We start from the raw sequence: 22,254 nt of genomic DNA, 5'->3' as shown, positions 1-22,254 counted from the left end.
ATTCTCAAGGAGAGGTGTCGGGTAACTATATCGCCACTGGTAACAGTTTACTACGAGGTACCTGGTTACCCACCTGTTGAGACCCCGCTTTGTTAGCACCCTATATTTCCCTCATACTCAAAAACAACCATGGACTTATTACCTTCTCCTCAAGTTATATTAGTTATACATGTGCCCATTTTTATGTCTGTACCTCATTTATTACCTACATTCTACAGCCCTTATAATTATCTAGAAAGATATGTGCAGGCACCCATTAGAGATCTATCTAGGTTTACTTATGTTAGCCATGCTCACTTAAACCCTGCTTTGTTAGCACATACATCACCCTGTATTTCCATCATATTCAAATGAAACCATGGACTCATTACCTTCTTCTCATGTTATGTTAGTGAAACATGTGCCCTTTCTTATGTCTTTATCTAACTTACTACCTGCGTTCCAACGCCCTTACACTTGTTTAGAGAGGTATTTGCGGGCACCCATTAGGGATTTCTCCAGGTTTACATATCCTAGCCACGCTCACTTTTTTTTTTCTTGCACTTCCTCTGCTAATAGAATCTTGCTTGCCCTCTTAGATTAACCGGGCTACATTAGTCTAAAACAATTCTAGGGAGTCATACAGGTGGGTTGGATTAGCTGATAGTAGGATTATATGTAGTGAAACAACTTAACTCAACGTAAGAAGGCTCTATATCTTACTCTACAATTCCTATGTACTCTTATTGTCATGCCCCTATCCGTTCATCGCCGTGGCTCCCGGATCTCCTCTGTGTACTATCACGTCATGTTGCCTAGCAATGTCACGCAGTCATTCTTGACACTCCCCTCTGACGTCTCGGGGCACATTTGTTATTTCCTCTCTCCGGTCTGGTGCTGAGAGTATCTCTGAACCTTTCTCCTGAATTTGACCCTTGCCTGCCTGACTCCTCAACCTGTCTCTTGGATTATTGACCCTTGCCTGCCTGACTACGATATTTGCCTGAGCCCTTCAAACTGTCTCTTGGATTATTTGACCCTTGCCTGCCTGACTATGCTTTTGCCAGACTCCCTCAAACCTGTTTCTTGGAAATATAAACCCTTGTCTGCCTGGCTTGCTTTTGCCTTATCCTCAAACCTGCTTAAAGGGACATTTTTAATTTGTTTGTTGCAATCCTGCTTAAAGGGACATTTTTCATTTGTTTGTTGCAATCCTGATTAAAGGGACATTTCTCATTTGTTTGTTGCAAACCTGCGTAAAGGAACATTTATCATTTGTTTGTTGCAATCCTGCTTAAAGGAACATTTATCATTTGCTTGTTGCAAACCTGCTTAAAGGAACATTTATCATTTGACTGTTGCAAACCTGCTTAAAGGGACATTTATCATTTGCTTGTTACACACCTGCTTAAAGAAACATTTATCATTTATTTGATACTATCCTGCTTAAAGGCACTTTTATCATTTGTCCTTGGAAACCTGGTTAAAAGGATATTTATCATTTTTATCACCAACTACCAAAAGTTGCTATTCTGCTTAAAGAGTTCAACCGCAGTCTCTAGTGTATCAATTCTGAACCTTAAAAGATTTTACAGAGATTCTACATCTTTTGTGAGGACTTCGTATTATTCTTCACTTGTTTATTTTGTTTCCTGAGTGGGTCACGTCCTGGTTTATTCTCAGTGTGCTAGCGTGTGTTTTACTTTTCACGCTAGCAGTTGGGTTGAATCCTGGGCTGATCCTTTACGGCTGACACTTATAATGTTTATTCTGAAACAATTATATATACTAACATTACCGAACATTTTTCTAGAACAATATGTACCTCTCAATTCGACCAGGCCATATTTGTTAGCCCCCCTATATCCAACCTTATGCCATCACACGTTAGCTACTGCAATATTCCTACTTGACTCGATTTATTACTAAGAGAAATAGGTTTGGTGTTCTTAATATTACATTATACAGCTTATCTACTACTATAGCCTCCTATCCATGCTCCTACACCTCTTATTAATGGTCCGTTCCTGTAGCAGTTTATAATCCTGATTACTACATATCAACGCCACATATTTCATACTGTGAACAACAGCTCATAGCTCTCTCAACCCCCTATAAACTTAAAACATATATGCAGGGAATAAACTGCTTCATATAAGCCAAAGTGAATACAGATACACTAGCATATTCCCTATGAGACACAAGCGTTTATATTTGTGTGCATTAGCATGCCCTTCTTAAACAAGAGAAGGTCTAAGATTTCTATATACTCTGATCCAGCTTTAGTTATCTTACTTACCTGGAAATATCTAATTTGGAACTAGGTCACACCCTCCCTTTACCCTCTTTTACACAAGCGGCTCTTGCCCGCTGGACCGCTTACCCTAATATTTCACACAACACTTGCCTTAAGTAACTACCACTTGTCATAACACTTGCGTTAAAATTGGTCCAAGAGTGACTGACGCAGTAGTTACTACACATTTCTCTACTAAAAGAAAAATGAGGTTTCATCTACGTTTGTCTAGTTTCCCTTTCTATTGTTATTTAAGTTTTATACATGTAGTGGTATAAAGAAGATTTAATGTAATACTCTTAAGATACAAGTAGACACTGTTACTGTGTTGCGTCTAATGTAATAGAGTTTTGTGCAATCAGTGAGCTATATATATTTAATTGCATACCTGTTTATTATATGACCATTATACTGTCATACACACAGCATACATGTTCCTATGAGCTTTAATAAGTGTATATTCACTTATTGTTTATGGCACAAACTATGTCATTTTCTTCTTTTTGTTGCACCATTCAAAAACCTCAATAAAAAAAAATACTTTACAACAATAAGTCTATTGAATATTTAAGGAATATTATGAGCCATGCAGGAAGTTCATTTACAAAGGTTACTCTGTTAAACCAGTTTTAGCAATTATTTTGTGTTTATCATACTATGAAGTACCACTTGTTCTCTGCAAAGTTTGTATAATATTTGATACAAGTGCCTCAAAATCAACTTTTTAAACAAGGCCATTTTTTTTTCAAAGGGAGATGAAACACAACTTTTTTAAATTTCATGATTTAGATAGAGCATGTGATTTTAAACAACTTTCTAATTTACTTTTGTTATCAAATGTTCTTTCTCTTGGTATCTTTTGTTGAAAGGCAGGGACGTATGCTGTGGAGCCAGCCTATTTCTGGAGCAATATATGGCAGCAGTTTTGCAAGAATGTTATCCATTTGCAAGAGCACTAGATGGCAGCACTGTTTCCTGTCATGTAGTGCTCAGATGTCTACCTAGGTATCTGTTCAACACAGAATAGCATGGGAACTAAGCAATTTTGATAATAGAAGTAAATTGGAATCTTTTTAAAAATGGTTTGTTCTGTCTGAATCACACAAGAGAAGGTTTGGGTTTCATATCCCTTTAACAAACATTAAGGCATTTTAAACATATAACTATATATGCAAGTCTGAAAATCTAAATTCAAGCACAAACTTTGTTCACTACTTCCTAAAAAGTTGCATATAGCTGTAAAATGTATGCTTGTAAAACAGGTAACTGCTGCCCCTTAGTGGAGATGAGATGTAATTAAGAATGCAGTTAATGAAATAGTACATTCCTTGAGAACTTGTATTAAAGCAACTTAGCAACATTTCATTATCTATTTTGCCCCTTTTCATTTAATTTAGCTCTGATAATTGTAGAGTTTTATAATCTCTGATCTGGAAATGCACACGGCAGACCTCTTTCAAGGTTACCTCTGATATATATCTTTCCTTAATTGGCTTCAGCAGTAACTACTGCAAAACAATGGAGTCTATACTAATATAATAACCGTGGCTAGCCTTGTTTTCTGCAGAAGTAAGCCCAAATTGTCTCTTTCAAATAAGGCAAGTGTTGGGTATGGTTTGGCTATTAAAAAACTATTTCTGCAAACAGATGTTTACTTTAAGAATGTTTAGAATTGGCTGATATGTTATTCTATGGCAACACAACAAAAATATCTTGTAATTACAATGTGTTTAGTAGACTTGTGCACGGCGGAAACATTTGTTTCAGTTCGTTTTGGACTGATTCAGATTTTTTCGAATTTTGTTTTCGGATTGATTCGAATTCAGATACATTTGAATCTATTTGTTTCGGATTCAAATAAATTCGGATGTATTCGGTTCGGATTCAATTAGTAAATTCGGTATGTGTTAGTTGGGATGTGCTGTGTATTAGACTAGTATTATATAGTACTTTTATACTAGTATTGTATATTAGGTGTAACCCATCTGAATCGACATACGTACCAACCTCACAGGTACCAGTTACACAATATGCACAAAGCTAGCAGAGGTATAAAACCTAATATACAGTACATAATACTAGTGTAATACACAGCACATACCACCTAAGTACCAACCTCACAGGTACCAGCTACATAATGTGCCCTGCACACAGCTAGCAGACTGATATAACCTAATATACTGTACAATACTAGTGTAATTGTGATTAGTCCATGGCCCTCTGAATGTAACAAATAAATCCGAACTAATTTGGATTTATTCGTTACAAATGCATTCGAATTAGTTTGGTTTGCTAGGGTAATTCGGATTGCCAAATTCGTCCGAATTTCGATTTGCAAAAAAATGAAAAGCACATGTCTAGTATTTAGTAAGGGACATTATATTTGACTTATGTTCTAGTATGCTTATCAAAGAGCAGCAGTTATATATGATGGAAATATATATATTTGCTTAAAGGGACAGTCTACACCAAATTTGGTATGGTTTAAGAAGACAGATCATCCCCTTTTAACCAATTTTAACCAGTGTTGCATAACCAACATTCTAATATTACTACACTTTGTAATTCTGTGATTACCTTGTATCTAAGGCTCTGCAGACTGCCCCTTATCTTGGTTCTTTTGGCAGGCATGCATTTTAGCCAATCAGTACTGGCTCATAAATAACTCCACAGGAGTGAGCACAATGTAATCTATGTGAGCTACATGAACTAGCAGTGTCTAACAGTAAAAAAACTGTCAAAATGCACTGAGATAAGAGGCAGCCTTCAAAGGCTTAAAAATCAGTTTGAGCCCACCTAAGTTTAGCTTTCAACAAAGAATACCAAAAAAAAAAACCAAAGCAAATTTGATGATAAAAGTAAATTGGAAAGTTGTTTAAAATTGCACGCTCTAAGAGGTGGAAATATCACCTCAATGAAAAAAAGAAAATAGTGTTTTGCCACTAGGATTTACCATCACTAACTTCTAACAGTATCTTTCAAATGCATAATGCGGTTATAATCTCAAATGAAAAGCCTCATAACAAGGGGCAGTGAGCAGATTTAGTATTTCAAAGCAAAGTTAACCATGGTTGAGCGACATCACACTAAATTTGATTTGAGCTTCAAATAAACATATTGAGAAAAACAAACAAAACTTTTAAGAGCAGTAAAAAAAAAGAAAGAAAAACCAGAGAGAAAAAAAACCCACACACAATCTTGCATTAACCATGTTAAATATTATTGTAGATGCATTGTTGCATGTAGGCAAGTCAACAACAGGTTTGTAGATATAAAACAAGTAAAAAATAGAAACAATGTTTTAAGTTACTAGTACAAAAAGTCAACCAAACCTAATAAATGTAGAACAGTAATCTTCTTTTCCTAAGTGCGTGCCAAAAAATCCCTCCAAGCAGAGTAGCGTGCAACATCCTACACATCCTTGAAAACCAGTCAAATGAACTGTAAGCTTATATGGACATGCAAATGTTGAAACAAGGTGATTTTTATCTTCCTACTTTCTAGTCATTAACTACAGTTGGGAAATAACTCAAAAGTGCCAGGAACACATTTTTATAGCTATGAGCCACAAATAACCCTTTATCTGCCATTATGGCTTAAACGTCTCTAGAGTTAAGCTAATGTGACTACATTCTACACAAGTTATCTTAAATCAAAATGGGTTCCCAAAAGTCTCAAGAATTAATGGTCAGCATTAGCTGGCTTTATAACCCAAAATTAGTTGATCTCTTCTGATTCAGAATGTTATTCCTGGGTGTTCGTGTCATACAAGGGAGCTGGTTTGCTCTCTGCTGGGAGGTTGTGATGGAGAACTTTGTGGTCCCAACCAACAGTGGTGAAGCTTGAGTGACTCAGGGGCGACCAAGTTACGCCAGTGACAAAATCTGTGTGCGACCGGTCTCTGAAGCTAAAAAAAACAAAAAATACAAATTAATTGATTAACTTGCATTTAGAAGGGGGTAAAACTTGTAGAGAAAAAAACAAAAATACCACAGGCGGATTAAAGGCTACTGGAGATGCATAGTTGTGAAGAGTATAACGAAACAAAAATCGATAAACGGATTTAAAAAAAAAAAAATATATATATAAAATCGATCAAAATACGCTACTGAGCCTTACTGATGTAGGTGACTACGGGCCTACACGCTATGTTAAAAAGGGAGCTGAACTGCAATCAAAATTGCTGGTTAAAAGAGATAAAATCAGTGTTGGAAGGCAGTAACGCCAAGAGGTGTTTTACTATACTTTACAATAGGAGACGAGGGTTCTCTGCCACTGCAGAATATTAAAAGTATATTATCCCTTTAGACTGTATTAAATACCTTCAACCTTAGCCACTTATTAGTTGAATTTAGATAGCTCCTCATTTTAGTGTGGGGACCTTTCCTCTTCTAGTTCTCACAGTATTTGATGTGCATTTCATATTTTCAGTGAAAAATTATATATATATATATATATATATATATATATATATATATATATATATATATATATATATATATATATATATATATATATATATATATATATATATATATATATATATATAATCCACAAAGAGAACCAAAGTAAGCGCTTCATAGCCCAAAGTTGATATATAAAAAAAATATGTTTATTAGGACATTTAAAAACAAAAAGTGTCCAAAAGGACAATTAGTAATCCAGGTTACCTAACCTGGATTACTAATTGTCCTTTTGGACACTTTTTGTTTTTAAATGTCCTAATAAACATATTTTTTTATCTATCAACTTTGGGCTATGAAGCGCTTACTTTGGTTCTCTTTGTGGATTCTGGATTTTACTTTTGGCGTGTGGAACATACACGCTGAACCAACAGCTGCCATAGCCTGTGATTAAGGGATCCAAATATCCCGCCCTCCCCTTTCATAGAGCCTTTTTACTTACTTACTGTGAACAGAGGATTATTTGTGCGCTCCGTTGTGCAGGTTATCGTTGGATTTTTATATATATATATATATATATATATATATATATATATATATATATATATATATATATATATATATATATGAAATGTATTCTTACCTGATAAATTTGTTTCTTTTAAGATACGATGAGTCCATGGATTTCATCCTTACTTGTGGGATATCGCCTCCTGGTCAGCAGGAGGAGGCAAAGAGCTCCACACCAGAGCTGCATAAATAGCTCCTCCCTTTCCTCCCAACTCAGTCATTCGACCGAAGTTAGGAAGAGAAAGGAAAAGCCCAGGAGCAGAGGTGACTGAAGTTTAACAAAAATAAAGACCTGTTTCATAACAGGGAGGGCCGTGGACTAATCGTATCGTAAAAGAAAATAATTTATCAGGTAAGAATAAAATTTCCCTTTTCTTTTACAAGATACGATGAGTCCACGGATTTCATCCTTACTTGTGGGATACAATACCAAAGCTATAGGACACGGATGAAATAGGAGGGACACGACAGGGAACCTAAACGGAAGGCACCACTGCTTGAAAAAACAGCCTCGGATGAGGCAAAAGTATCAAATTTGTAAAATTTTGAAAAAGTGTGAAGAGAAGACCAAGTCGCAGCTTTGCAAATCTGTTCCACAGAAGCATCATGTTTAAATGCCCATGAGGAAGCCACAGCTCTAGTGGAATGAGCCGTAATAAGTTCAGCAGTCTCATATGCCAAACGAATGATACTCTTCAGCCAAAAAAAAAAAAAAAGAGGTAGCCGTAGCTTTCTGACCCCTATGCTTCCCAGAAAAACAAACAAACAGGGAAGAAGATTGACTAAACTCCTTAGTCGCCTGTAAGTAAACCTTCAAAGCACGGACCACGTCCAAAATATGTAACAGTCGCTCCTTCTTAGAAGAAGGTTAGGACACAAGGAAGGAACAACAATTTCCTGGTTAATATTTTTATTTGAAACAACCTTAGGAAGAAAACCAGGTTTGGTACGCAACACTACCTTATCTGCATGGAAAATAAGATAAGGAGAATCACATTGTAATGCCAAAAGCTCAGAAACTCTGCGAGCAGAAGAAATGGCAACTAAAAATAAAACTTTCCAAGATAACAATTTAATATCTATGGAATGCATAGGTTCAAACGGAACCCCTTGAAGAACATAAAGAACTAAATTTAAACTCCAAGGAGGAGCAATTGGTCTAAACACAGGCCTGATTCTAGTCAGTGTCTGACAAAAGGATTGAACATCTGAAACATCTGCCAGACGCCTGTGAAGCAAAATAGACAAAGCAGAAATCTGTCCCTTTAAGGAACTTGCTGACAACCCTTTCTCCAAACCTTCTTGGAGAAAAGACAAAATCCTGGGAATCCTAACCCTACTCCATGAGTAGCCCTTGGATTTGCACCAATAAAGATATTTACGCCATATCTTATGGTAAATCCTTCTAGTAACAGGCTTACAAGCCTGAATCAAGGTATCAATGACCGAATCAGAGAACCCTCGCTTAGATAAAATCAAGCGTTCAATCTCCAAGCAGTCAACTGCAGAGAAAACAGAATTTATGTTTACCTGATAAATTTCTTTCTCCAACGGTGTGTCCGGTCCACGGCGTCATCCTTACTTGTGGGATATTCTCTTCCCCAACAGGAAATGGCAAAGAGCCCAGCAAAGCTGGTCACATGATCCCTCCTAGGCTCCGCCTACCCCAGTCATTCGACCGACGTTAAGGAGGAATATTTGCATAGGAGAAACCATATGGTACCGTGGTGACTGTAGTTAAAGAAAATAAAATATCAGACCTGATTAAAAAAAAAAACCAGGGCGGGCCGTGGACCGGACACACCGTTGGAGAAAGAAATTTATCAGGTAAACATAAATTCTGTTTTCTCCAACATAGGTGTGTCCGGTCCACGGCGTCATCCTTACTTGTGGGAACCAATACCAAAGCTTTAGGACACGGATGAAGGGAGGGAGCAAATCAGGTCACCTAAATGGAAGGCACCACGGCTTGCAAAACCTTTCTCCCAAAAATAGCCTCAGAAGAAGCAAAAGTATCAAACTTGTAAAATTTGGTAAAAGTGTGCAGTGAAGACCAAGTCGCTGCCCTACATATCTGATCAACAGAAGCCTCGTTCTTGAAGGCCCATGTGGAAGCCACAGCCCTAGTGGAATGAGCTGTGATTCTTTCGGGAGGCTGCCGTCCGGCAGTCTCGTAAGCCAATCTGATGATGCTTTTAATCCAAAAAGAGAGAGAGGTAGAAGTTGCTTTTTGACCTCTCCTTTTACCTGAATAAACAACAAACAAGGAAGATGTTTGTCTAAAATCCTTTGTAGCATCTAAATAGAATTTTAGAGCGCGAACAACATCCAAATTGTGCAACAAACGTTCCTTCTTTGAAACTGGTTTTGGACACAGAGAAGGTACGATAATCTCCTGGTTAATGTTTTTGTTAGAAACAACTTTTGGAAGAAAACCAGGTTTAGTACGTAAAACCACCTTATCTGCATGGAACACCAGATAAGGAGGAGAACACTGCAGAGCAGATAATTCTGAGACTCTTCTAGCAGAAGAAATCGCAACTAAAAACAAAACTTTCCAAGATAATAACTTAATATCAACGGAATGTAAGGGTTCAAACGGAACCCCCTGAAGAACTGAAAGAACTAAATTGAGACTCCAAGGAGGAGTCAAAGGTTTGTAAACAGGCTTGATTCTAACCAGAGCCTGAACAAAGGCTTGAACATCTGGCACAGCTGCCAGCTTTTTGTGAAGTAATACCGACAAGGCAGAAATCTGTCCCTTCAGGGAACTTGCCGATAATCCTTTTTCCAATCCTTCTTGAAGGAAGGATAGAATCCTAGGAATCTTAACCTTGTCCCAAGGGAATCCTTTAGATTCACACCAACAGATATATTTTTTCCAAATTTTGTGGTAAATCTTTCTAGTCACAGGCTTTCTGGCCTGAACAAGAGTATCGATCACAGAATCTGAGAATCCTCGCTTCGATAAAATCAAGCGTTCAATCTCCACGCAGTCAGCTGGAGTGAAACCAGATTCGGATGTTCGAACGGACCCTGAACAAGGTGGTCTCGTCTCAAAGGTAGCTTCCAAGGTGGAGCCGATGACATATTCACCAGATCTGCATACCAAGTCCTGCGTGGCCACGCAGGAGCTATCAAGATCACCGACGCCCTCTCCTGCTTGATCCTGGCTATCAGCCTGGGGATGAGAGGAAATGGCGGGAACACATAAGCTAGTTTGAAGGTCCAAGGTGCTACTAGTGCATCCACTAGAGCCGCCTTGGGATCCCTGGATCTGGCCCCGTAGCAAGGAACTTTGAAGTTCTGACGAGAGGCCATCAGATCCATGTCTGGAATGCCCCACAGGTGAGTGACTTGGGCAAAGATTTCCGGATGGAGTTCCCACTCCCCCGGATGCAATGTCTGACGACTCAGAAAATCCGCTTCCCAATTTTCCACTCCTGGGATGTGGATAGCAGACAGGTGGCAGGAGTGAGACTCCGCCCAAAGAATAATTTTGGTTACTTCTTCCATCGCTAGGGAACTCCTTGTTCCCCCCTGATGGTTGATGTACGCAACAGTCGTCATGTTGTCTGATTGAAACCGAATGAACCTGGTCCTCGCAAGCTGGGGCCAGGCCTGGAGCGCATTGAATATCGCTCTCAGTTCCAGAATATTTATCGGTAGAAGAGATTCTTCCCGAGACCAAAGACCCTGAGCTTTCAGGGATCCCCAGACCGCGCCCCAGCCTATCAGACTGGCGTCGGTCGTGACAATGACCCACTCTGGTCTGTGGAACATCATCCCTTGAGACAGATTGTCCAGGGACAGCCACCAACGGAGTGAGTCTCTGGTCCTCTGATTTACTTGTATCTTCGGAGACAAGTCTGTATAGTCCCCATTCCACTGACTGAGCATGCACAGTTGTAATGGTCTTAGATGAATGCGCGCAAAAGGAACTATGTCCATCGCCGCCACCATCAACCCGATCACTTCCATGCACTGAGCTATGGAAGGAAGAGGAACGGAATGAAGTATCCGACAAGAGTCCAGAAGCTTTGTTTTTCTGGCCTCTGTAAGAAAGATCCTCATTTCTAAGGAGTCTATAATTGTTCCCAAGAAGGGAACCCTTGTTGACGGGGATAGAGAACTCTTTTCCACGTTCACTTTCCAGCCGTGAGATCTGAGAAAGGCCAGGACAATGTCCGTGTGAGCCTTTGCTTGAGGAAGGGACGACGCTTGAATCAGAATGTCGTCCAGGTAAGGTACTACTGCAATGCCCCTTGGTCTTAGCACCGCTAGAAGGGACCCTAGTACCTTTGTGAAAATCCTTGGAGCAGTGGCTAATCCGAAAGGAAGCGCCACGAACTGGTAATGTTTGTCCAGGAATGCAAACCTTAGGAACCGATGATGTTCCTTGTGGATAGGAATATGTAGATACGCATCCTTTAAATCCACCGTGGTCATGAATTGACCTTCCTGGATGGAAGGAAGGATAGTTCGAATGGTTTCCATCTTGAACGATGGGACCTTGAGAAATTTGTTTAAGATCTTGAGATCTAGGATTGGTCTGAACGTTCCCTCTTTTTTGGGAACTATGAACAGATTGGAGTAGAACCCCATCCCTTGTTCTCTTAATGGAACAGGATGAATCACTCCCATTTTTAACAGGTCTTCTACACAATGTAAGAACGCCTGTCTTTTTATGTGGTCTGAAGACAACTGCGACCTGTGGAACCTCCCCCTTGGGGGAAGTCCCTTGAATTCCAGAAGATAACCCTGGGAGACTATTTCTAGCGCCCAAGGATCCAGAACATCTCTTGCCCAAGCCTGAGCGAAGAGAGAGAGTCTGCCCCCCACCAGATCCGGTCCCGGATCGGGGGCCAATATTTCATGCTGTCTTGGTAGCAGTGGCAGGTTTCTTGGCCTGCTTTCCCTTGTTCCAGCCTTGCATTGGTCTCCAAGCTGGCTTGGCCTGAGAAGTATTACCCTCTTGCTTAGAGGACGTAGCACCTTGGGCTGGTCCGTTTTTACGAAAGGGACGAAAATTAGGTCTATTTTTTGCCTTGAAAGGCCGATCCTGAGGAAGGGCGTGGCCCTTACCCCCAGTGATATCAGAGATAATCTCTTTCAAGTCAGGACCAAACAACGTTTTCCCCTTGAAAGGAATGTTTAGTAGCTTGTTCTTGGAAGACGCATCAGCCGACCAAGATTTCAACCAAAGCGCTCTGCGCGCCACAATAGCAAACCCAGAGTTCTTAGCCGCTAACTTAGCCAATTGCAAAGAGGCGTCTAGAGTGAAAGAATTAGCCAATTTGAGAGCATTGATTCTGTCCATAATCTCCTCATAAGGAGGAGAGTCACTATCGAGCACCTTAAGCAGTTCATCAAACCAGAAATATGCGGCAGTAGTGACAGGGACAATGCATGAAATGGGTTGTAGAAGGTAACCCTGCTGAACAAACATCTTTTTAAGCAAACCTTCTAATTTTTTATCCATAGGATCTTTGAAAGCACAACTATCCTCTATGGGAATAGTGGTGCGTTTGTTTAAAGTAGAAACCGCTCCCTCGACCTTGGGGACTGACTGCCATAAGTCCTTTCTAGGGTCGACCATAGGAAACAATTTTTTAAATATGGGGGGAGGGACGAAAGGAATACCGGGCCTTTCCCATTCTTTATTAACAATGTCCGCCACCCGCTTGGGTATAGGAAAAGCTTCTGGGAGCCCCGGCACCTCTAAGAACTTGTCCATTTTACATAGTTTCTCTGGGATGACTAAATTTTCACAATCATCCAGAGTGGATAATACCTCCTTAAGCAAAATGCGGAGATGTTCCAATTTAAATTTAAATGTAATCACATCAGATTCAGCCTGCTGAGAAATGTTCCCTAAATCAGTAATTTCTCCCTCAGACAAAACCTCCCTGGCCCCCTCAGATTGGGTTAGGGGCCCTTCAGAGATATTAATATCAGCGTCGTCATGCTCTTCAGTAACTAAAACAGAGCAGCCACGCTTACGCTGACAAGGGTTCATTTTGGCTAAAATGTTTTTGACAGAATTATCCATTACAGCCGTTAATTGTTGCATAGTAAGGAGTATTGGCGCGCTAGATGTACTAGGGGCCTCCTGAGTGGGCAAGACTCGTGTAGACGAAGGAGGGAATGATGCAGTACCATGCTTACTCCCCTCACTTGAGGAATCATCTTGGGCATCATTGTCATTATCACATAAATCACATTTATTTAAATGAATAGGAATTCTGGCTTCCCCACATTCAGAACACAGTCTATCTGGTAGCTCAGACATGTTAAACAGGCATAAACTTGATCAGAAAGTACAAAAAACGTTTTAAAATAAAACCGTTACTGTCACTTTAAATTTTAAACTGAACACACTTTATTACTGCAATTGCGAAAAAACATGAAGGAATTGTTCAAAATTCACCAAATTTTCACCACAGCGTCTTAAAGCTTTGAAAATATTGCACACCAATTTTGGAAGCTTTAACCCTTAAAATAACGGAACCGGAGCCGTTTTAAGCTTTAAACCCCTTTACAGTCCCTGGTATCTGCTTTGCTGAGACCCAACCAAACCCAAAGGGGAATACGATACCAAATGACGCCTTCAGAAGTCTTTTATAAGTATCAGAGCTCCTCTCACATGCGACTGCATGCCATGCCTCTCAAAAACAAGTGCGCAACACCGGCGCGAAAATGAGACTCTGCCTATGCTTTGGGAAAGCCCCTAAAGAATAAGGTGTCTAAAACAGTGCCTGCCGATATTATTATATCAAAATACCCAGATAAAATGATTCCTCAAGGCTAAATATGTGTTAATAATCAATCGATTTAGCCCAGAAAAAGTCTACAGTTTAAATAAGCCCTTGTGAAGCCCTTATTTACAATCGTAATAAACATGGCTTACCGGATCCCATAGGGAAAATGACAGCTTCCAGCATTACATCGTCTTGTTAGAATGTGTCATACCTCAAGCAGTAAGAGACTGCACTCTGTTCCCCCAACTGAAGTGAATTGCTCTCAACAGTCCTGTGTGGAACAGCCATGGATTTTAGTTACGGTTGCTAAAATCATTTTCCTCATACAAACAGAATTCTTCATCTCTTTTCTGTTTCTGAGTAAATAGTACGTACCAGCACTATTTGAAAATAACAAACTCTTGATTGAATAATGAAAAACTACAGTTAAACACTAAAAAACTCTAAGCCATCTCCGTGGAGATGTTGCCTGTACAACGGCAAAGAGAATGACTGGGGTAGGCGGAGCCTAGGAGGGATCATGTGACCAGCTTTGCTGGGCTCTTTGCCATTTCCTGTTGGGGAAGAGAATATCCCACAAGTAAGGATGACGCCGTGGACCGGACACACCTATGTTGGAGAAATTAGATTCGGATGATGGAAGGGTCCCTGAATGAGAAGGTCCTGCCTCAATGGAAGCTTCCACGGTGGCAGAGATGACATGTCCACCAGATCGGCATACCAAGTCCTGCGAGGCCATGCAGGAGCAATGAGAATCACTGAAGCCCTCTCCCCTGTTTGATTCAAGCAATCACCCGGGGAAGGAGAGCAAAAGGAGGAAACGCATAAGCTAGGTTGAACGACCAAGACACTGCCAAGGCATCTATCAGTTCGGCCTGAGGATCCCTGGACCTGGATCCGTATCTCGGGAGCTTGGCATTCTGACGAGACGCCATAAGATCCAGTTCCGGCCTGCCCCATCTGAGAATCAGGCTGGCAAATACTTCCGGATGGAGTTCCCATTCCCCCGGATGAAACGTCTGTCTGCTCAAAAAATCCGCCTCCTAATTGTCCACTCCTGTGTGTTTTTATATGAATGTATTTTCAATGACTTGTTATACCAGCTGCAGAGTATAAAATGTATGAGAAATTGCATTTTCAGGGTTGTGTATATGAAGTAGCTGGTTTTAAGCTTGTAAACCACAGCCTATTACAATGGGTTGTGCTTCAGGTAATATCAGATCTCATTATGTTATCACTTTTATGTACACAGAATTGCTTCCTTATCTTATATTTGTCTAGAAAACTAAAGCTCAATACTTAGAGAGAACAATGGAAAATTATCATTTTATTACTTAAAGGGACACTAAACCCAAATTTTTTCTTTCATGATTCAGATAGAGAATACAATTTTAAACAACTTTCCAATTTACTTCTATTATCTAATTTGCTTCATGTTTTAGATATCCTTTGTTGAAGAAAGAGCAATGCACATGGGAGAGCCAATCACAGGACGCATCTATGTGCAGCAACCAATCAGCAGCTACTGCGCCTATCTAGATATGCTTTTCAGCTAAGAATATCAAGAGAATGAAGCAAATTATATAATAGAAGTAAATTAGAAAGTTGTTTAAAACTGCATGTTCTTTCTAAATCATAAAAGAAAAATTTTTAGGTTTCATGTCCCTTTAACCCCTTAATGACCACAGCACTTTTCCATTTTCTGTCCGTTTGGGACCAAGGCTATTTTTACATTTTTGCGGTGTTTGTGTTTAGCTGTAATTTTCCTCTTACTCATTTACTGTACCCACACATATTATATACCGTTTTTCTCGCCATTAAATGGACTTTCAAAATATACCATTATTTTCATCATATCTTATAATTTACTATAAAAAAATTATAAAATATGAGGAAAAAATGGAAAAAAACACACTTTTTCTAACTTTGACCCCCAAAATCTGTTACACATCTACAACCACCAAAAAAAAACATATGCTAAATAGTTTCTAAATTTTGTCCTGAGTTTAGAAATACCCAATGTTTACATGTTCTTTGCTTTTTTTGCAAGTTATAGGGCCATAAATACAAGTAGCACTTTGCTATTTCCAAACCACTTTTTTTCAAAATTAGCGATAGTTACATTGGGACACTGATATCTTTCAGGAATCCCTGAATATCCATTGACATGTATATATTTTTTTTTTAGAAGACATCCCAAAGTATTGATCTAGGCCCATTTTGGTATATTTCATGCCACCATTTCACCGCCAAATGCGATCAAATAAAAAAAATTGTTCACTTTTTCACAATTTTTTTCACAAACTTTAGTTTTCTCACTGAAATTATTTACAAAAAACGTATGCAATTATAGCATACATGGTTGTAAATGCTTCTCTGGGATCCACTTTGTTCATAAATAGCAGACATATATGGCTTTGGTTTTGCTTTTTACTAATTAGAAGGCTGCTAAATGCGACTGCGCACCACACGTGTATTATGCCCAGCAGTGAAGGGGTTAATTAGGGAGCATGTAGGGAGCTTCTAGGGTTAATTTTAGCTTCAGTGTAGTGTAGTAGACAACCTCAAGTATTGATCTAGGCCCATTTTGGTATATTTCATGCCACCATTTCACCGCCAAATGCAATCAAATTAAAAAAAAAAAACGCTAAATTTTTCACAATTTTAGGTTTCTCACTGAAATTATTTACAAACAGCATGTGCAATGATGGCACAAATGGTTGTAAATGCTTCTCTGGGATCCCCTTTGTTCAGAAATAGCAGACATATATGACTTTGGCGTTGCTTTTTGGTAATTAAAAGGCCGCTAAGTGCTGCTGCGCATCACACGTGTATTATGGCTAGCAGTGAAGGGGTTAATTAGGTAGTTTGTAGGGAGCTTGCAGGGTTAATTTTAGCTTTAGTGTAGAGATCAGCCTCCCACCTGACACATCAGACCCCCTGATCCCTCCCAAACAGCTCCCTTAAAAAAAAAGGAAAGTCTGCCAGTACTAAAATAAAAGTTTTTTTAAAAAAAAAAAATACATCTTTAGCATATTTACATATGCTACTTTGTAGGATCCCCCCTTAGCCCCCAACCTCCCTGATCCCCACCAAAACAGCTCTCTAACCTCCCCCTCTGCCTTATTGGGGGCCATCTTGGGTACTGGCAGCTGTCTGCCAGTACCCAGTTTGCAAAAAAAATGTTTTTGTTTTTTTTTTCCTGTTTTTCTGTAGTGTAGCTTCTCCCCCGCCACAGACCAATCCCCCACCCCCTGACTAATTTATTTTTACATAGTTAAAAATATTTTTTGCAACTTATCATACATAATTTTTCTGTAGTGTAGCGGTTCCCACCCGCTCCCTCCCTGTGCGCGCGCCCATCCCCGCCCTCCCGTGCGCGCGCCTCTGATCACCCCCGCCCACGATCCCGTCCCCCTACACATCATCACGGCCAACGATTGCCGCCACCCACCTCCCGAACCGGCTCCCACCCACCAACGGAACTAGCCGGTGATGTCCGGTGCAGAGAGGGCCACAGAGTGGCTCTCTCTGCACCGGATTGTTAAAAAAGGTTATTGCAGGATGCCTCAATATCGAGGCATCACTGCAATTACCCGGAAAGCAACTGGAAGCGAGCAGGATCGCTTCCAGCTACTTTCCAGACCAAGGACGTACGCCACACGTCCTCGGTCATTAAGTGTATTTTTTTTTGAGGACGTGTGGCGTACGTCCTTGGTCATTAAGGGGTTAACTATCCTGCACCCTACTGTGAGTTTAATTTCTTCTGCTGGCTGTGTTTACTTAGGCTAATCAATAGCTGAGAATACAGTATACAAACTCTTACTATAGGTTGGGATACCACAGGCTAAATCAGCTATTTCAAATGCCAAAATAGGGGTAAAGGAGCTACTTGTAAACAATTTAAAACACTCCAGCAGATAAAATGAATCATTGGGAACAATTTAAAAACATAATTTATGCTTACCTGATAAATTCCTTTCTTCTGTTGTGTGATCAGTCCACGGGTCATCATTACTTCTGGGATATAACTCCTCCCCAACAGGAAATGCAAGAGGATTCACCCAGCAGAGCTGCATATAGCTCCTCCCCTCTACGTCACTCCCAGTCATTCGACCAAGAATCAACGAGAAAGGAGAAACCAAGGGTGAAGTGGTGACTGGAGTATAATTTAAAAGATATTTACCTGCCTTAAAACAGGGCGGGCCGTGGACTGATCACACAACAGAAGAAAGGAATTTATCAGGTAAGCATAAATTATGTTTTCTTCTGTTATGTGTGATCAGTCCACGGGTCATCATTACTTCTGGGATACCAATACCAAAGCAAAAGTACACGGATGACGGGAGGGATAGGCAGGCTCATTATACAGAAGGAACCACTGCCTGAAGAACCTTTCTCCCAAAAATAGCCTCCGAAGAAGCAAAAGTGTCAAATTTGTAAAATTTGGAAAAAGTATGAAGCGAAGACCAAGTTGCAGCCTTGCAAATCTGTTCAACAGAGGCCTCATTCTTAAAGGCCCAAGTGGAAGCCACAGCTCTAGTAGAATGAGCTGTAATTCTTTCAGGAGGCTGCTGTCCAGCAGTCTCATAGGCTAAACGAATTATGCTACGAAGCCAGAAGGAGAGAGAGGTAGCCGAAGCCTTATGACCTCTCCTCTGACCAGAGTACACGACAAACAGGGAAGACGTTTGTCGAAATTCCTTAGTTGCCTGCAAGTAGAACTTGAGGGCACGAACTACATCCAGATTGTGTAGAAGACGTTCCTTCTTTGAAGAAGGATTTGGACACAAGGATGGAACAACAATCTCTTGATTGATATTCCTGTTAGTGACTACCTTAGGTAAGAACCCAGGTTTAGTACGCAGAACTACCTTGTCTGAGTGAAAAATCAGATAAGGAGAATCACAATGTAAGGCTGATAACTCAGAGACTCTTCGAGCCGAGGAAATAGCCATTAAAAACAGAACTTTCCAAGATAACAATTTTATATCAATGGAATGAAGGGGTTCAAACGGAACACCCTGTAAAACGTTAAGAACTAAGTTTAAACTCCATGGCGGAGCAACAGCTTTAAACACAGGCTTGATCCTAGCTAAAGCCTGACAAAAGGCCTGGACGTCTGGATTTTCTGACAGACGCCTGTGTAACAAGATGGACAGAGCTGAGATCTGTCCCTTTAATGAGCTAGCCGATAAACCCTTTTCTAAACCTTCTTGTAGAAAGGACAATATCCTAGGAATCCTAACCTTACTCCAGGAGTAACCTTTGGATTCGCACCAGTATAGGTATTTACGCCATATCTTATGGTAAATCCTTCTGGTAACAGGCTTCCTAGCCTGTATCAGGGTATCAATAACCGACTCAGAAAAACCACGTTTTGATAAAATCAAGCGTTCAATTTCCAAGCAGTCAGCTTCAGAGAAGTTAGATTTTGATGTTTGAATGGACCCTGTATCAGAAGGTCCTGTCTTAGAGGTAGAGACCAAGGCGGACAGGATGACATGTCCACTAGATCTGCATACCAAGTCCTGCGTGGCCATGCAGGCGCTATTAGAATCACTGATGCTCTCTCCTGTTTGATTTTGGCAATCAATCGAGGAAGCAGCGGGAAGGGTGGAAACACATAAGCCATCCCGAAGTTCCAAGGTGCTGTCAAAGCATCTATCAGAACCGCTCCCGGATCCCTGGATCTGGACCCGTAGTGAGGAAGTTTGGCGTTCTGGCGAGACGCCATGAGATCTATCTCTGGTTTGCCCCAACGTCGAAGTATTTGGGCAAAGACCTCCGGATGAAGTTCCCACTCCCCCGGATGAAAAGTCTGGCGACTCAAGAAATCCGCCTCCCAGTTCTCCACTCCCGGGATGTGGATTGCTGACAGGTGGCAAGAGTGAGACTCTGCCCAGCGAATTATCTTTGATACTTCCATCATTGCTAGGGAGCTTCTTGTCCCTCCTTGATGGTTGATGTAAGCTACAGTCGTGATGTTGTCCGACTGAAACCTGATGAACCCCCGAGTTTTTAACTGGGGCCAAGCCAGAAGGGCATGGAGAACTGCTCTCAATTCCAGAATGTTTATTGGCAGGAGACTTTCCTCCTGATTCCATTGTCCCTGAGCCTTCAGAGAATTCCAGACAGCGCCCCAACCTAGTAGGCTGGCGTCTGTTACAATTGTCCAGTCCGGCCTGCTGAATGGCATCCCCCTGGACAGATGTGGCCGAGAAAGCCACCATAGAAGAGAGTTTCTGGTCTCTTGATCCAGATTCAGAGTAGGGGACAAGTCTGAGTAATCCCCATTCCACTGACTCAGCATGCACAATTGCAGCGGTCTGAGATGTAGACGTGCAAAGGGAACTATGTCCATTGCTGCTACCATTAAGCCGATCACCTCCATGCATTGAGCTACTGACGGGAGTTGAATGGAATGAAGGACACGGCATGCATTTAGAAGCTTTGTTAATCTGTCTTCTGTCAGATAAATCTTCATTTCTACAGAATCTATAAGAGTCCCCAAGAATGAAACTCTTGTGAGAGGAAAAAGAGAACTCTTCTTTTCGTTCACTTTCCATCCATGCGACCTTAGAAATGCCAGAACTAACTCTGTATGAGACTTGGCAGTTTGAAAGCTTGAAGCTTGTATCAGAATGTCGTCTAGGTACGGAGCTACCGAAATTCCTCGCGGTCTTAGTACCGCCAGAAGGGCACCCAGAACCTTTGTGAAGATTCTTGGAGCCGTAGCCAATCCGAATGGAAGAGCTACAAACTGGTAATGCCTGTCTAAGAAGGCAAACCTTAGATACCGGTAATGATCTTTGTGAATCGGTATGTGAAGGTAAGCATCCTTTAAATCCACTGTGGTCATGTACTGACCCTTTTGGATCATGGGTAAGATTGTCCGAATAGTTTCCATTTTGAACGATGGAACTCTTAGGAATTTGTTTAGGATCTTTAAATCCAAGATTGGCCTGAAAGTTCCCTCTTTTTTGGGAACCACAAACAGGTTTGAGTAAAACCCTTGTCCTTGTTCCGACCGCGGAACCGGATGGATCACTCCCATTAATAACAGATCTTGTACACAGCGTAGAAACGCTTCTTTCTTTATCTGGTTTGTTGACAACCTTGACAGATGAAATCTCCCTCTTGGGGGAGAGAATTTGAAGTCTAGAAGGTATCCCTGAGATATGATCTCTAGCGCCCAGGGATCCTGAACATCTCTTGCCCAAGCCTGGGCGAAGAGAGAGAGTCTGCCCCCCACTAGATCCGGTCCCGGATCGGGGGCCCTCGGTTCATGCTGTCTTTGGGGCAGCAGCAGGTTTCCTGGCCTGCTTGCCCTTGTTCCAGGACTGGTTAGGTTTCCAGCCTTGTCTGTAACGAGCAACAGCTCCTTCCTGTTTTGGTGCAGTGGAAGTTGATGCTGCTCCTGCTTTGAAATTCCGAAAGGGACGAAAATTAGACTGTCTAGCCTTAGCTTTGGCTTTGTCTTGAGGCAGGGCGTGGCCCTTACCTCCTGTAATGTCAGCGATAATTTCTTTCAAACCGGGCCCAAATAAAGTTTGCCCCTTGAAAGGTATATTAAGTAATTTGGACTTAGAAGTTACATCAGCTGACCAGGATTTTAGCCACAGCGCCCTACGTGCCTGAATGGCGAATCCTGAGTTCTTAGCCGTAAGTTTGGTTAAATGTACTACGGCCTCCGAAATGAATGAATTAGCTAGTTTAAGGACTCTAAGCCTGTCCGTAATGTCGTCCAGCGTAGTTGAACTAAGGTTCTCTTCCAGAGACTCAATCCAAAATGCCGCCGCAGCCGTAATCGGCGCGATGCATGCAAGGGGTTGCAATATAAAACCTTGTTGAACAAACATTTTCTTAAGGTAACCCTCTAATTTTTTATCCATTGGATCTGAAAAAGCACAGCTATCCTCCACCGGGATAGTGGTACGCTTAGCTAAAGTAGAAACTGCTCCCTCCACCTTAGGGACCGTTTGCCATAAGTCCCGTGTGGTGGCGTCTATTGGAAACATCTTTCTAAATATTGGAGGGGGTGAGAACGGCACACCGGGTCTATCCCACTCCTTAGTAACAATTTCAGTTAGTCTCTTAGGTATAGGAAAAACGTCAGTACTCGCCGGTACCGCAAAGTATTTATCCAACCTACACAATTTCTCTGGTATTGCAACAGTGTTACAATCATTAAGAGCCGCTAAAACCTCCCCTAGTAATACACGGAGGTTTTCCAATTTAAATT

General features: G+C 40.9%; 1 protein-coding gene across 1 annotated transcript in view; it reads right to left on the bottom strand.

Annotated features, from left to right (window-relative positions):
• Nucleotides 1-5,473: 5,473 nt before the first annotated feature.
• Nucleotides 5,474-22,254, bottom strand: part of WDR77 (WD repeat domain 77) — a 142,289-nt gene continuing 125,508 nt past the window's right edge. Inside the window, exon 10 of the mRNA XM_053706638.1 lies at nt 5,474-6,182. Within this exon, the coding sequence (XP_053562613.1) occupies nt 6,020-6,182 (163 nt within the window). The 3' untranslated portion in view covers nt 5,474-6,019. The remainder of the gene's footprint in view (nt 6,183-22,254) is intronic.

The sequence above is a fragment of the Bombina bombina genome, chromosome 3 (assembly GCF_027579735.1).
Source record: "Bombina bombina isolate aBomBom1 chromosome 3, aBomBom1.pri, whole genome shotgun sequence".
Taxonomy (NCBI): Eukaryota; Metazoa; Chordata; class Amphibia; order Anura; family Bombinatoridae; genus Bombina; species Bombina bombina.
Note: the sequence above shows the minus strand (reverse complement) of the source record. Positions and strands in the feature narration are given on the sequence as shown.